The 14,253-nt window shown below is 36.9% G+C and overlaps 1 protein-coding gene across 1 annotated transcript; it reads left to right on the top strand.

Annotated features, from left to right (window-relative positions):
- The first annotated feature begins 848 nt into the window (after window positions 1-848).
- On the top strand, window positions 849-12,260 carry scgn (secretagogin, EF-hand calcium binding protein). Its single transcript, XM_086079583.1, has 11 exons — window positions 849-1,005; window positions 1,235-1,305; window positions 5,575-5,667; window positions 7,827-7,916; window positions 8,419-8,475; window positions 8,706-8,783; window positions 8,902-8,957; window positions 10,057-10,102; window positions 10,198-10,257; window positions 11,474-11,542; window positions 11,715-12,260. The coding sequence occupies exons 1-11, from the start codon at window positions 936-938 to the stop codon at window positions 11,835-11,837; spliced, it is 813 nt and encodes a 270-aa protein (XP_085935709.1). The 5' UTR covers window positions 849-935; the 3' UTR covers window positions 11,838-12,260.
- The last annotated feature ends 1,993 nt before the right edge of the window (window positions 12,261-14,253 follow it).

A 14,253-nucleotide genomic window follows, 5' to 3' on the forward strand; every position in this document is an offset into this window, starting at 1 on the left:
GTTTTACACATACACATTTTTTTTTTACAGGTACAAATTTCTTTTACAGACACAATTTTTTTTTTTACAGGCACACATTTTTTTTACAGATACAAATCACGACTTTTACAGATACAAATTTAGACTTTTTTCTACAGGTACAAATTTTTTGCACAAGTTAGTTTTGTACCATATTTACCTCCATACAGTTACTGTAGTAAAATTCCGTTACGTCAAGTCCCAGTTCAATTTCGGGTTGACTAAAATCATCACATATGTTGACCAATAAGTCAAGTTTGCAATCTTGCTTATTAAAATGTTTTGTTCTCATTAAATGTACCTTTATTTGCTTTAAAGGAAGATTGAAAATAATTTGACCATAGGGACATGTTCAACCAAAGTGTGTCCACTTATCAGCATCACGTGTTTCTTCAAACTTGCAATCAGTCAATCTGCGTATTTAGAACGTGACAAGTAGTCACTGTGCTAACCAAAATGTGAGGAAGAAGGAAGATATTTTTTTGTCCACGTCTGTTTAATGAGTTTTCTTTTAATGCTAAAACCACTAATACAATCTAATGATGTCCCAGTTCATTTTAACTTAGCTGTTTATCATCATTATCATTATTAAATGTATTCTTACTTTTTGTCAGATTGAAGTGAATTCTGTGACCACTGTGCCTTTCTTTCATTACCAAGAGGCGCACCACCAGTTTCGTTTTCCAGAGCTGATGTGCTTTTCATATGCATAACCACCAGATGGCATTAACAACTCATTAGAAGCATGCGTGCGTGCGTGCGTGCGTGCGTGCGTGCGTGCGTGCGTGCGTCTTGTGCACTTCCCACATGCAGAAGGGGTGTGGTTTCTGCCTTACAACATACATCATTCAAGCAAGAGTTTAAAAAGACGAGCGCCTCTCGCCGCTGGAGTCTTTCTGCGTCAAAAGTGTCACAATATGGACAGTGCCTTTGACAAGCTGGACGCTGCCGGTTTCTTGGATATCTGGCAGCACTTTGATGCAGATGGTAAGACTGAGTCACATATTTTCATCTTTCAACAGCTGTTCAAGCTGATATTTTTTTTTTTTACATCTTTCAATTTGAACAGACAGCTAGGTTAGTATATTTTTCCATGTAAGAGTACTGTCACATAGTTGCAAAGATAAAACTGGAAAGTAGTAATACATTGACTTGTTTTTGGTATTTGTATTTAAAAAGAAAACAGTAAAGTAAAGTGCTTATTTGTTTTGTTCAGACAACGGCTACATTGAAGGCAAGGAGCTGGATGAGTTTTTCCGTCACATGATGAAGAAACTGGGGCCAAAGGTAAATCCACTTGACATTCTCAACTCATCTTGTTCAGCCTGTCCGCTTTAAGTACCATTTCGTCACTCATCAGATTTACTGATGAATGCACTTGATGCATGACTCAGCGTTGAATTAGAAATGCACTACAAGTTCTGCAAGTGGAATCTTGCATGTACGTTTGTGATGTGACTTTACATTTGCACTTAAATTTAAATCCGCCTGCGGTCATAATGAATGTCTGCGCAGTGCGAGTGTGAGTGTCTTGGTCACAAATGGGATCGTATTAAACTAACAGACCGCATGTCGCTTAGTCTTCCTTGTTTGTGAAAGCCACAAGTATAAGTGCACTGTTTTTTTTTGTGACCTCTGATAAACACACAAACCTCTTGTTAGACGAGTCCGTACAGTAAACGCGCAGGACACAACAATAGGTACACTGTGCATCATCTAAGGCCCAACCAGTGTGGCGTGGTAATTTTTTCAAATTTGATAATTTATCAATAATCATACAAACGGCACACAACGGCTATTGACGTCAAAAATTCATTAGAACTATTTCTGTTAGTTTAACATTTTTTCCACTTTTGTTAACAAGAGTATGAAAACCTACGAAAAAATAATTACATTTAGAACAGATATAGAATTGATGATTAATCGTGAGTTAACTATTGAAGTTATGCGATTACAATTTAAAAATGTAATCACCTGATTTAAAAAAAAAAAAGAGAGTTATATTTATTATTGAAAAAATTAGCAGCGTCAGGTGAATAAATTATTTAATTGTAATTAATTGTATGACTTCACGAGTTAACTTGCGATTAATCACAAATTTGATATCGGTTCTAAATGTGGAAATAAAAAAATTGTAGGTTTTCATACTCTTGTTAACAAAAGTGGAAAAAAAAGTTAAACTCATAGAAATATGTAAAATTAATATTTGACGTCTATAAACGTCAATGGCAGTGAATGAGTTAAAAAAAATGAAATATTTCATTCCCTCTCAGGAATCTTTATTTGGGTCTCAGGTCAATTAAACTACTGGGAAAAAATATTGTTCCTCATTAATAACAAAAAAGGTATTCCGGGACACCTCCCCATTACAGTAACCAAATATTTAAAGTTGGCCTACTTCTAATTAAAAAATAATAAATGTACTTGCTAAACCAAAACTTCTTACAATGACAATCAAAAGGGAAAATTGTGAAAATTATTGTCAAAGTGAGCATATTGTTAGGCCCGTAAGTGTACATCAAAATACTTGTATTTTTCAAAAGTGACACTCATTTTTAGCAACAAAATAGAACTGTGTCCCCGTCCAACATAAAGGTCCAATTCATTCTGTGTGATGGGAAAGGTTTGCCTAGCAACAACAAATGTTTCCTGACATAAGAATGATGCTCAAGACAAACATTAGCCTTTCTCTAATGGATCTGGCGCCAGTTTGCTCCCCTGCTGTCTGTATGTGCTCCACCTGGAAAGTCATCTTTCCAGTCATATAACATGTTTCCATAGTTACCGGCACTTGATTCAGATGTTAAAAAACATTTCAACATTGGATATCCGAAAAAGACAACAAATCATCAAACTAGAAAATAAAGATAATAAATATGGAACGGGAAATCATGTGTAACACACTGAAAAAAAAATTAGATTTACAAAATGTCACCCACAGTTTTGAGTTTATATGATCAAAGTTGAGATCGCTAGAAAAGCACTGAAACAAGTTCAAACCAAACAAGCCTTGATTGTATATAATGCTATAAATATTTTGTTTTCTGACTAGACCTCTTACTTTGGTTTTACTTTTTTATTCTTATTATTCTTATTCTTATTATTTTCTTGTTATGTATTCATAAAAAGAACGGTTACATGTTTGACGTAGCCAGTCTAACTGTTCATACGTGGAATTGTCTTCCTTTTGGTATTTTCTTAGATGCGCTTAGTTAGAAATGGGTATTGCGCCGTTGTGGGAGTGAACACAGCCAACTTGCTTCCTGGCCGATGGATGCAGCTCATCTCATGCCTTTTAAATTCAGCGCAGGACTGGCACTCAGTCAGCATAGCGGGAAGTATAAATTGAAAATACGGAAAATACATTTAGAACGGACTGCAAGAAGATCTCCATTTGCAGATAATGTAAAGTTGCCAGCTGTGAAGAAGGCACTTGGAGCGTGCCTTCCCTTTGAATGTGTGTCTGTGTGGGATGAAAAATCTATCCTAATCTTTACAGAAAAATGAAAAACAGAAAACATAATTTCCTGAAAATATATGAATGTGGCATTATAGATATTATTGCTAACATTCTCTCTCCACACCTGTACACAGTTATTGTTTGTGACATGAATTTATTATCAGTGCACCTTTCATATTTGAAGGAGGGCTGTCTATCTATCAGGTATTGAGACATTGTATCAACAAAGAAATAATACAATTATTGAAAAAGAGGAGCCTATGGTCAAAATGTGACATAGACATGACTATTCAGGTAAAAAGGTTTTCATGCTCTAGTCATTTAGAGATCACATTTATGGCTCTATGCTCTCCTTCACTCTAAAATAAAATTCCCCCAAAAGAAATGTGTGTCTGTAGATTTCCCCTTACTTCACTAATCACTAAAATATTCTGTCTAATAACTGAATAAGTTGCCTTTTATTCCTGCAATGTCCATTCCATGCAATTGCAAATATACAAATTTGCTATGAAATCAATCAATCAATCAATCAATCAATTATTTTTATTTCATTCATTTGTAAAAGGAAAAAAACATATAAAGCAATATTCAAATTCAAAGTAAAGTAAAATAAATGAAAGGGGACAGAAAGAAGTCAAACTTGTTTTGTCTTCCTAAAAACTAAAAAACAACAACAACAATACAAAATGGATGACAGCGAGCGGTCAAGAATACTACAAATTAATTTAAAATAATTCAACTGCGTGTCCTTATATATATTTTTGCGGTAAGTGTACTTTTATAATTTTTTTAAAAATACGAATAAACTGAGAAGATTTTGTTTTACAATTTAGTTTGTTCCACAGACTGACATCTTGAGTTGATATACATTTTTGTCTTTGTTTTGTTCTATATTTAGGTTTGGAAAAAATGTCTATTCCTCTTAATTTGTACTCACTTTCCCTTTTTATAAATGTAGTTTGTATATTAACTGGTAAAATTTCATGATGGGCTTTGTACAATATTTTAAGGTGGTTAAATTCCATCAATTCATTAAATGTTAAAGTTTTTAGTTGTATAAATAATGTGTTAGTGTAGTCTCTGTATCCACAACCACAAACAACACGATTAGCACGTTTCTGTAAAAAAAAAGATGGATTCAGGTGTAGGTTTTGGCTGCAAACCCCCACACTTCATTGCAATAGGTCAGGTATGGAACAATCAATGAATTATATAACAATAACAAAGCAATCTTGTTCAATGATTCTTTGATCTTGTGTAACACGGCTGCGGTTTGTGACACCTTACATTTGACATATTCAATATGCGATTTCTTTCCATGTTAAATGTTCATCAATAATGAGACCGAGAAACTTCATTAGTCCTTTCTATTTCAATGTCAGTGTTGCTTTGACACGATTTCTACAAATCTGGTTTTATTAATATTTATAGACAGTTAGCATTGAACCACTTCATAATATTCTTGAACTCATTCTCTATTACTTGTAATACATTATATATATATATTTTCCTGGCATAAAATAAAATGGTGTCGTCTACAAACAAAATACATTTTAACAATTTTGAAACGGTTGTGATATCATTCACATAAAGAAGAAAAAGTACCAATCCCAGAATTGATCCCTGGCACCCCACAATTTACATAACTGTGTTTTGATTCAACATATTGTTTTCGATTTCTTTAAATACCGGTAACTGGCAACCCATTGATATGCGACGCCTCTTGAATGCATTTTGATTCATTAGCAGACAATTTACATATCAATCTGGTGTTTTAGCCATAAAAAAATTTGATACTTTTAATTACATTCACCTGTAGGAAGCTATCTCCGTACATTAGCCTGGATGCTCACAATGCTTAGCTCACCATGTTATGCTAACCATGCTATGCTAACACATGTAACTCAGTAAGTTAGCAAGGCACATATTCACTATGTTTGGTCTCTATCACGAGCTATTCTGCGAATCCTATCCATGTAGTGTAGTGAAAAGACTTTTGTGTGACCCAGAGAGTAATGTACGAGTAATGTAAAGCCTTCAGCCTCAATGCTCAATGCAAAGGTTGCTCAAATGAATGCCGATGTGCGTCTTTGCAGGAGAAAGTGACTGAAGAGCGCGTCCAGAGGCTAAAGCAGAGGTTCATGTCCGCCTACGACGTCTCCGCTGATGGCAAACTACAGATCCAGGAGGTACTCCCTCATCGTCGACGTGTGTGACTTTAGTTTTGATTACAACGGGTTAACTAACTCGAGTAGCACTCAACATAGCACAAGAGCATGCATGGCTCAAAACGCACAACTGCCCATTATTGTGTGACGAGTTAAAAGCCTCACCATTAAAAGCATTCGTGGCACGCTTTTGTCCGACAATAATCCACTGCCACTCTCCTTTTCCACTGCTGCATTTGGACTTCTGTATTTTATTTAATTCATGTTTCCATGACAAAGACACAGTCGTAATTCTGTTAAGTCGGCTCTGGAAGCATTACAAAGGGAAGCTCACGGACGTCCTGTCAAGTGCTGTTCAAATATCTCGTCAATTTTCCAAGGGAGGCTTTTTCATGTAATCTAATGTCCACTTGACTGACAACTGAGATTTAAAGTCACGGTTTGAAGATGACATGTCTCCCAGGCTCCACATGAACGTGCCATTCAGTTGCTAGATGCAGAACCAGTCAAGCATACGTTCTTTGTTCGCTGCAATTGAAGCATACACGCCCTGAAACGTTCCAGTTTTACTTGCTTTAGTTGTGGAGAGACTGGGTCAGCAAGGCCTTCTCTCCTGGTCGAAAGACTATTAGAAGCATTGCCCCACATTTCCTGACAAAATTCTAATATTTCTCCTGTTGAAATGTATGTGAAATTACTTTATTCCCAACAGTCTATTGTCTTTATTTTGTAGCATATGCATGGGCTGGGCTTGCTTTTATTACATACTGTATAGGTGCTCGTCAAAAAATTTGAATATCCTGGAAAAGTTGAATTTCCATAATAATTTCATAGATTATAGATTCAGGGCCCAGAATTTAAGTGATTTCATGTATTTATTTGTTTATCTTTGCATTATTTGGGCTTCCAGCTCATAAAACCCATGAAAACAAAAATGGATGGATAGATGGTGTAGCATCAGTTGCAATAATCAGACTTTACAGGTGGTCTGAAGTTTCCTTTTAATTCTCCTTTTCCTTGTCTCATACACAAACCTCTTACACTCTAAGAGCTAGAAAATAAAACAAACACGACGCTGTCAATCAGACATGTTCACTTTTCCTCTTTACAGGTCAAGTCAGGCTAATTAAACTCAAAAGGTAAACACAAACATAAATCTATTTTATGATCAAGCTCAATTCTTTACCTTGTTGCCACTTTCAACCGGGCTAAGTATATTTTGACTCTTTAAACGTCTCACTCTCTTGATCAATTTTCCGTCTCCTATGCCATTCCCCTTTTCCGCACTCCTTCAAAATAAACTTGCACCCAAAAAGGAAGTTAGAAAATAAGAGTTCCAACATTGACACAAATGTGGCAAATAAACCCGTTGTCCTTTACAGATGGTATTTTCAATAGGATATGTCAATCTTCAGGAGTTGAATGGGAATCCCTTTGCCTTAATCACTGCCTCGATGCGCCGTGGCATTGCCTGGGGGTCCCAGGATTTCGTGATGCTTGCTATCAGCTCTTTGTTTTTGGGTCTGGTGGCCCTCATTTTCCTCTCGTTAAAGTCATTGATATACAAAATCAAAAGTGGTCCAAATATGGACCCCTGTGGAACCCCAGGTTTAATAATCCCATTTGATGATGTGTGACCTTTGACATATACATCCGGTTCCCTTCATGTAGGTAGTCAAAGTAAGTAAGTAAGTCCCCAGTGATGTCGAAATACGTCTCATTCTCTGGTTCAAGTGTCTTATTTTCCATTGTGCACAACTGTGCTGCTGATGCAGAGTTGGGAAGGAAGTGAGCAGAGCACTCAGGCAGCTGCTGCATCCTCTCTGATAGGCCATGTGTTAAGAGTGTGCATTTGGCACCCATGATGGTGCATTGCGTTTGTTTTCCCAGTCAAGCGCTAGCTGCAGCGTGGGACACCATTTCAATAAGATTGATGCCAGCGCCCAAGGTTTAATCTACTAATGGACTTTCGGTAATGTTATTAAAGGACAGACGGGAGGAATGAGAGGATGGAGAATCCGAAACAGCATTTCCATTCCCTTGCTGGGGTCTGCACTCCTACAAATTCAATAATTATATGTGGAGGAGACTTAATTTTTCCGTCATCTCATGTTTACTGCACATTCTGATTCAAACATTTGCATTGTAAAAATCAGGTAATTGTTGATTTTGTTTTGCAGCTGGCTCACATGATCCTACCTGAGACGGAGAACTTCCTGTTGATCTTCCACAGGGAAGCTCCGCTTGACAACAGTGTCGACTTCATGCAGGTGAAGCCACTCGCTATTACGCTTATCCAGGATACCGTCACTTAGCTCATTCACTGCCATTGACGACTATAGACGTAAAAAATTCATGTGAACTATTTTTATTAGTTTAACAATTTTTCATTTCATTTTTTATGAAAACGTTTTTTTTATTGTACATTAATAACAGATATAAATTTGTCATGCGATTAATTACAATTAAACGACCCTTATTTTTTATATATATTTTTTAAATTAGGCCCATCAGGTGATTAAATTTTTTCTCATGACTTCACTAGTTAGCTAACGATTAATCACAAATTTCATATCTGTTCTTCTAGGTTTTCATACTCTTGTTAGCAAAAGTGGATTTTTTTTTAAAACTAATAGAAATTGTTCAAATGAATTTTTGACGTCTATAGCCGTCAATGGCAGTGAATGAGTAAAAGGATCCATTTCAGTTTTACCCTTTTCACCCTTCTCATCCTCCCTAATGATGCCATCGATCACGCGGCGGCCTCTGCAGATCTGGAGGAAATACGACGTGGACTGCAGCGGCTACATTTCAGCTCAGGAGCTGAAGGTAACGCGCAAAAGCAGAAATATTTCTTCGTGTAGGGGAATGTAAAAGCTTCGGACGCTACTTCCTGTCCTTCCGCATTTTGTCATTTTTAACTACTTTTACTGGTTGAGAAACGGAAAAGGAATCAAAGATTGGGCTGACTTGAAAAGCTCATTTGGAATATTATCCTTGTGTGTAAAAACATACCTGATAGATACGGTGGATGTTGAAGCCTTTTTTTTTTTTTTTAGGCTTTCTTGAAAGACCTGTTCCAACAGCATGGTCGTAAAGTGTCACCTGACAAGCTGGAGGAATACACGGACACAATGGTATGATTCACGCCTCCTCCCGTCCAACTCAATTATTTCAGCTCAGCCTTAACAGACAGAGCAGCCGCTTATTACCGCGAAACAAAAAAAACGCTTTCAAATCCTTTCTGTGCGACAGATGAAAATCTTTGACAAGAACAAAGATGGCCGTTTGGACCTCAACGACTTGGCCAGGTATGTAATCAAAAAAAAAAGAAGAAGAAGCATAACTCATGTGAAGTGTCATAGCAACCTACTCACAATTTTTGAACACACAGTCTAATTAGATCCAATATGAGCACCATATCAAACAAATCTGCCTTTATAAATATCATCAAAGGCAAATGTATTGGTCAAGTATGTAGAGAATTTGTCTTCACAGTTGCAACCTGTCCAAGAAACATGTAAAATAATGACCAACAGAGGGAGACAGAGTGGGAATCCTAGCGGTTCACGAATGAGTGCCCCGAGGAAAAAAGAAGTACTAAATAACACAATAAATACATTTTTGTGTTGTGTTTTTCTAACATATTGACTTTCGAGGTGCTCAGCCCCAATCAAAATGATAAATGTGACTTTTGAATTGCTTGTATAGTTGCGTCCCCGTATTGCCTGCCTATCCATCAAGTGTGAAATTACGAAAAACAAAAAAAATGTGTCTTTGGGAGCGCATTTAGGAATTTTGCTGTATTTTGTCTTCACAAACCTAAAGTGGACATCAACTTCTCCGGGGAAGTCTCGGAGTGTCTCAAAGTCGCCAATAACGCCACAAAAAGTGGCTTAAAAAATGCTAGAGGGTTAAAATAGCAAAAGTTGGAAACACCACTTCATCACCTGGCTCCATCCTGGTTGTCATGAGAACAAAAAAAAGTCATTAGAACGACATTGTGGTGTGCCGTATGCTGGCTGTACTTCTTCCTTTGTGTATTTTGGATTGATCAGAATGTCAGCAATCACACATCTAGGAACTGTTCTGAAAAAGATACATCATTTGAAAAAATACATGAGCTTGTAAACTACACACAGACAATCTCTGCATGTCTCTGCATTGCATTCTGGGAATGACGGACCTGTAATAGTTCATCACGTCGCTAAAATCACCACCGCAACAATAAACATCATTTAATTGATCTTATATCAAATGGTTGCATTTATATTATTAATCATTCTAGTATTTTTGAGGCACAATTTTGCTCTTTTATTGGATCTATGAGATTGTGGAAATGTACCCAATGTTGTAACTTGTACTTATCTTCTTATACTGATGTGATATGACAAAAATGTCCTCAAATAGGATCTTGGCTTTAGAAGAGAATTTTCTGCTCCAGTTCCAGTTGGACGTACGTGTCACATTTTGTATTGTCATCAACGTCATTAAATTCACTTATTCCCATTTGAATCGTTCCAACAACGCGTCTGTTTGTTTGTTGTCCAGGCCGGCAGTAAAGCGGAGAGGAAGCGAGATTTTGAGAAGATTTTTGATCATTATGACGTTGTAAGTATGATTTGGTTTCAAATAAGTTCATGAGTGTCATTAATATTTAGAAGCCATCATAAAAAAAAAAGCTTTGCTGCATTACTGCACAAGATGAGTTTCCGTATATCTCGTAATGTTGCTTTTTATTGGTACTGCACCCTCGCCTTTACTTATTCATGTGTTCCATTTTAAATGTAAAACTCTATGCGTGGTCAGCCGTGGTTCTCGCTAGAGAATCGAGTCTCGCAGCCAACACGTTAATTAAATAAAATACCCATTTGCTTGCCAGCTCACTCTTTGGCATAACAAGATCCTTTTCTGTCTTATCAGCACTAACAGGCTTCTTTTATTCAACTAAAGCGATAACTACAAATCTTAATGATTTCATTTCAGTGCTCTTATACTCTAAAACTTTGCAAAATGCTGTCATGCATGACATCATTGGATTCATATTTGGAACGTCTTCTTAAATATTCATTGGATGACGTCACACTCGATCTCATCTTATCTCACTGAAGTGCTTTTTCTTGGGGTTTTTTGTGCCTTTTTCAAGACCTAATAAGCAAACCGTGAGTTACGTGATGCAACCAAACTCACATTCAAAAAGCAGTGAGCAATGTAAAAAATGCAGTTATGTAATCTGTTCCAGCACATCAACAAAAAAAATGTGATGCTGTTTTTTTTTTTTAAATAAGAAAATGTGTACTCTTCGGTATAGTACTTCATGAAAAGTATACTAATACCATTATTAAATTAAATTGAAAGTATATAATTGAACAATTTGGTCCTTCCTTGTGGTGTGTAGTCTTTGGCCACTAGGGGGCAGTATAATATATATATATATATATATATATATATATATATATATATATATATATACAGTAAAATGAGTGTATTACGTTCCACCGTTTGTGTTTCTATTTGTGCGTAACTACCGCAAAATTGACGCTAGGTTCATCAGCCCATGTATGCCATTTTGCATTGTGTTTCAGCATTAAGCTAGCAGACTAATGTAAGGAAAAGTTATTTGGTTTGGTTAAATACAGGAACTTCCTTGTTTGAGTTGGATACAGTTTGGACTTGTAATTATAAACAAGCATAACAAGATGGAATATTCAAATGAGTCAATAAATTCTGTTCAAATGAAAGAGTCAAAATGTCTGAGATGTGCTGTATACTACAGAGGCAATTTTTGTTTTTCATGACCCCCCAAACCCCCCCAACCCCCATTTAGAACAAGACTGGAGCATTGGAGGGCGTAGAGGTGGATGGCTTTGTCAAAGATATGATGGAACTGGCCAGGGTAAGAACACATCAGAGCCGCCACACTTCATTTTCTCTTTCAATCTACTTAAAATGAGGTTTGAAAAACAATCACTTTTTTTTTCTCTCGCATGAATGAAAATTAGTCACATTGTGTCATCATGAACACTGACCTAAATGACACATTTTCCTTCCTCTTGTGTGGTCCTCAGCCCAACCTCACGGGTCCCGATCTCGACAAGCTGCGAAAAGTTGTGTTGCGTCACTGTGACGTCAACAGGGACGGCAAGATTCAGAAAAACGAGCTCTCGCTGTGTCTGGGAGTGAAGCCTTAGATTCGCCGCTGGATCATCCATGTTTTCGTCTTAGATTTTCAAAGCATGAATGTAATCTATGTGAAGCAGAGACCAATCGTGTGTGATCATTGAATGGTCACTTTGAATTGACGATGATGAAAAAAACACATTGTGATACCGTATAATTAAAAAAAGATGTATTGTGCATTTTAAAGGCCAAATTAAATCATGTGAATTGAATGCTTTTATTATTTATGCTGTGGAATTCATTCACGTAGTATTTTTCTTTTCCTTTATTGGAAAAAAACGAAGGTGCTTCAAATAAAAGTAAAGAATGAATTGCTGTATCTATTGGTTGCTATGGCCACGTGCGCATGGTAACCCGTTTTTCATTTGTTTTGTGTTCTTCGTTATTGTCATGTCCATAGTAGTACAAATAAAAAGCATTAAACTACCATACAATATTGACAGCCGTTCATTCATTTCACAAACAAGTGGCTTATAAAAATTATAATGGAGGGCCTAAGTGCAGGGGGAAAAGGAGTAAGAGTCTATGCAAGGCCAGTGTAATATATGATAATGCATAACATACAATATTCCGTTTTAAAATAATACGTCTCCATATTAAAAAACAAAACAAAAAAACAATTATATGTCCCTGTGGATAAAATAGTGAAGCTCGCTGTAATTTTTTCAAGCGATTTCCGTCTTTCAATATATCCCCATTTTCCTCTTTAATTGCCATCCCTTCTGTAACAACCTTTCCTGATATTGTGCAGTGTGCGGTGGCCCTACAGAGGAAAGTGTTGATATATTAAAAGATGAGACTGGCTGAGTCATCTCTCAGTGTGAGAGCAGTTGAGACCCCCCCCCCCCCCCCCCCCCCCCGGAGATCGCACAGTAACATGGTGAGGGCAAGTAGCGGACTTGTTTGTCCAGACGTGCTTCCGTCACTAAAAGGAGCTAATGGGGTGGACCTAATCGCTTGAGTGCTCTCCTTATCACCAGAGAATTGCACCTGTGATGTGTGTGCGTGTGCGTGTGGGTGAGAATACTTTTCATGGGATCGATTATTGTAATCTGCCATTTAGAGCTCATTTGTAGACACTATAGCAGGCAAGAGAAAAGTGAGTGTAACTATCAAAAACAGACATTGTATATTGTTTATGTACAGATAGTGTCAAATTGTCCGTGTGTGTGTGTGGGGGGGGGGGGGGGGGGGGGGGTTCGTGTGTGTGTGTGTACAGTAAATGTGTGAGAGTGAAACAGCTGCCTAACAGCTGCTGCAGAACAAACACAATTCCCATTTGGAGAGCTTGACTTACTGTTGGGTCATGATCCTCGTGTCCACTTGCTGCTCAACACGTCTAATGGATCCCAAAGAAAAGACCAAAAGGGTGCAGGTTGAATGCTAAGCTTCTGTCTGTCATAACTCGGACAGACGGCGCTTGTTGTTATTTTTGCGAAAATGCTGAATGATGTAACCCTTGGTCCGTTTCAATAGATCCTGTGATTGATGAGTAAATTGATTTGTTTGCCTGTGGACTTCTGGCGGTAGAGTCTTGTGAAAAGTGTGACGAGTACGTAAGATGCAGTACTTGCCCCCAAAAAATTTATTTACGCACTTGTTGGAAATTCCTGCATCCCATTCAATGCTGTCAGCCTCTTGAGGGTTAACGCCACAAGATTTATTCATTCTATAGCTTCTTTGTGGTGATTCTGTGATTGAAATTAGGAAAATGTGATGTTAACATTTGAACAGGAAGTAGATTTTTATTTTTTTAACAGCACAGCAGTTATTTTACACTTGTTGTGTTAGTTATATTGATTAAAACATTGCCTGTACTGTAATGACAGTATAATAATAATAATAATAATAATAATAATATTAATAATACAAAATAGTTTGACCTGGTTCCACCATAATAAGGTGAAGATAACGTCCAATTTCAAAGGTAGCCATTTTAAGTTGTTTATTCTTCTTCTCTACTTCTCCTCTGGCACTTCTTGTAAAGGTCATTTTTTGTAGCATCAACTTTGTCTGTAGAGCCAAACTCATTAAGAAGTTAAGTAATGTCTGTAGTCTTAATGTCCGCATGCTAAATAAAACACCCAGTTGATCATATTTATTTTATATGTTTATTATAGTCCACAGCTAAACGACACAACCGCTTATGTTGTTTGCTTTTGAAATAATAATTCCAAGATTTTAGGGCCATTGCTTTGAAACGACACCTTGGACTCGCTTTATACTATCTGGCACAGTGCTGCTCTCTAGTGGTAAAACTAAAATAATGCAGTAATTTCTTCAAAAAGTCAATTGACTTTCTGAAATCCAGAGAATTCTGTTGTGTTGTCAAGGCAACGAAATATATTTATATCTATATTTTTTCCTCCCATTTCACATACCGGTCCGGGGTCAATTGGCCCTTTGCTTTTGAATTAACGAATTGTT

This window comes from Leptonotus elevatus, chromosome 6, assembly GCF_054856555.1.
Source record: "Leptonotus elevatus isolate MCC_2025b chromosome 6, RoL_Lele_1.0, whole genome shotgun sequence".
Lineage (NCBI taxonomy): Eukaryota > Metazoa > Chordata > Actinopteri > Syngnathiformes > Syngnathidae > Leptonotus > Leptonotus elevatus.

Excerpts from the sequence above, each read along its gene's own strand:
- scgn (XM_086079583.1), top strand. The coding sequence starts at position 936 with ATGGACAGTGCCTTTGACAAGCTGGACGCTGCCGGTTTCTTGGATATC. Across the intron at positions 1,306-5,574 it reads TGAAGAAACTGGGGCCAAAG|GAGAAAGTGACTGAAGAGCG; the intron begins GTAAATCCACTT and ends GCGTCTTTGCAG. Across the intron at positions 10,103-10,197 it reads TGCTCCAGTTCCAGTTGGAC|GCCGGCAGTAAAGCGGAGAG; the intron begins GTACGTGTCACA and ends TTTGTTGTCCAG.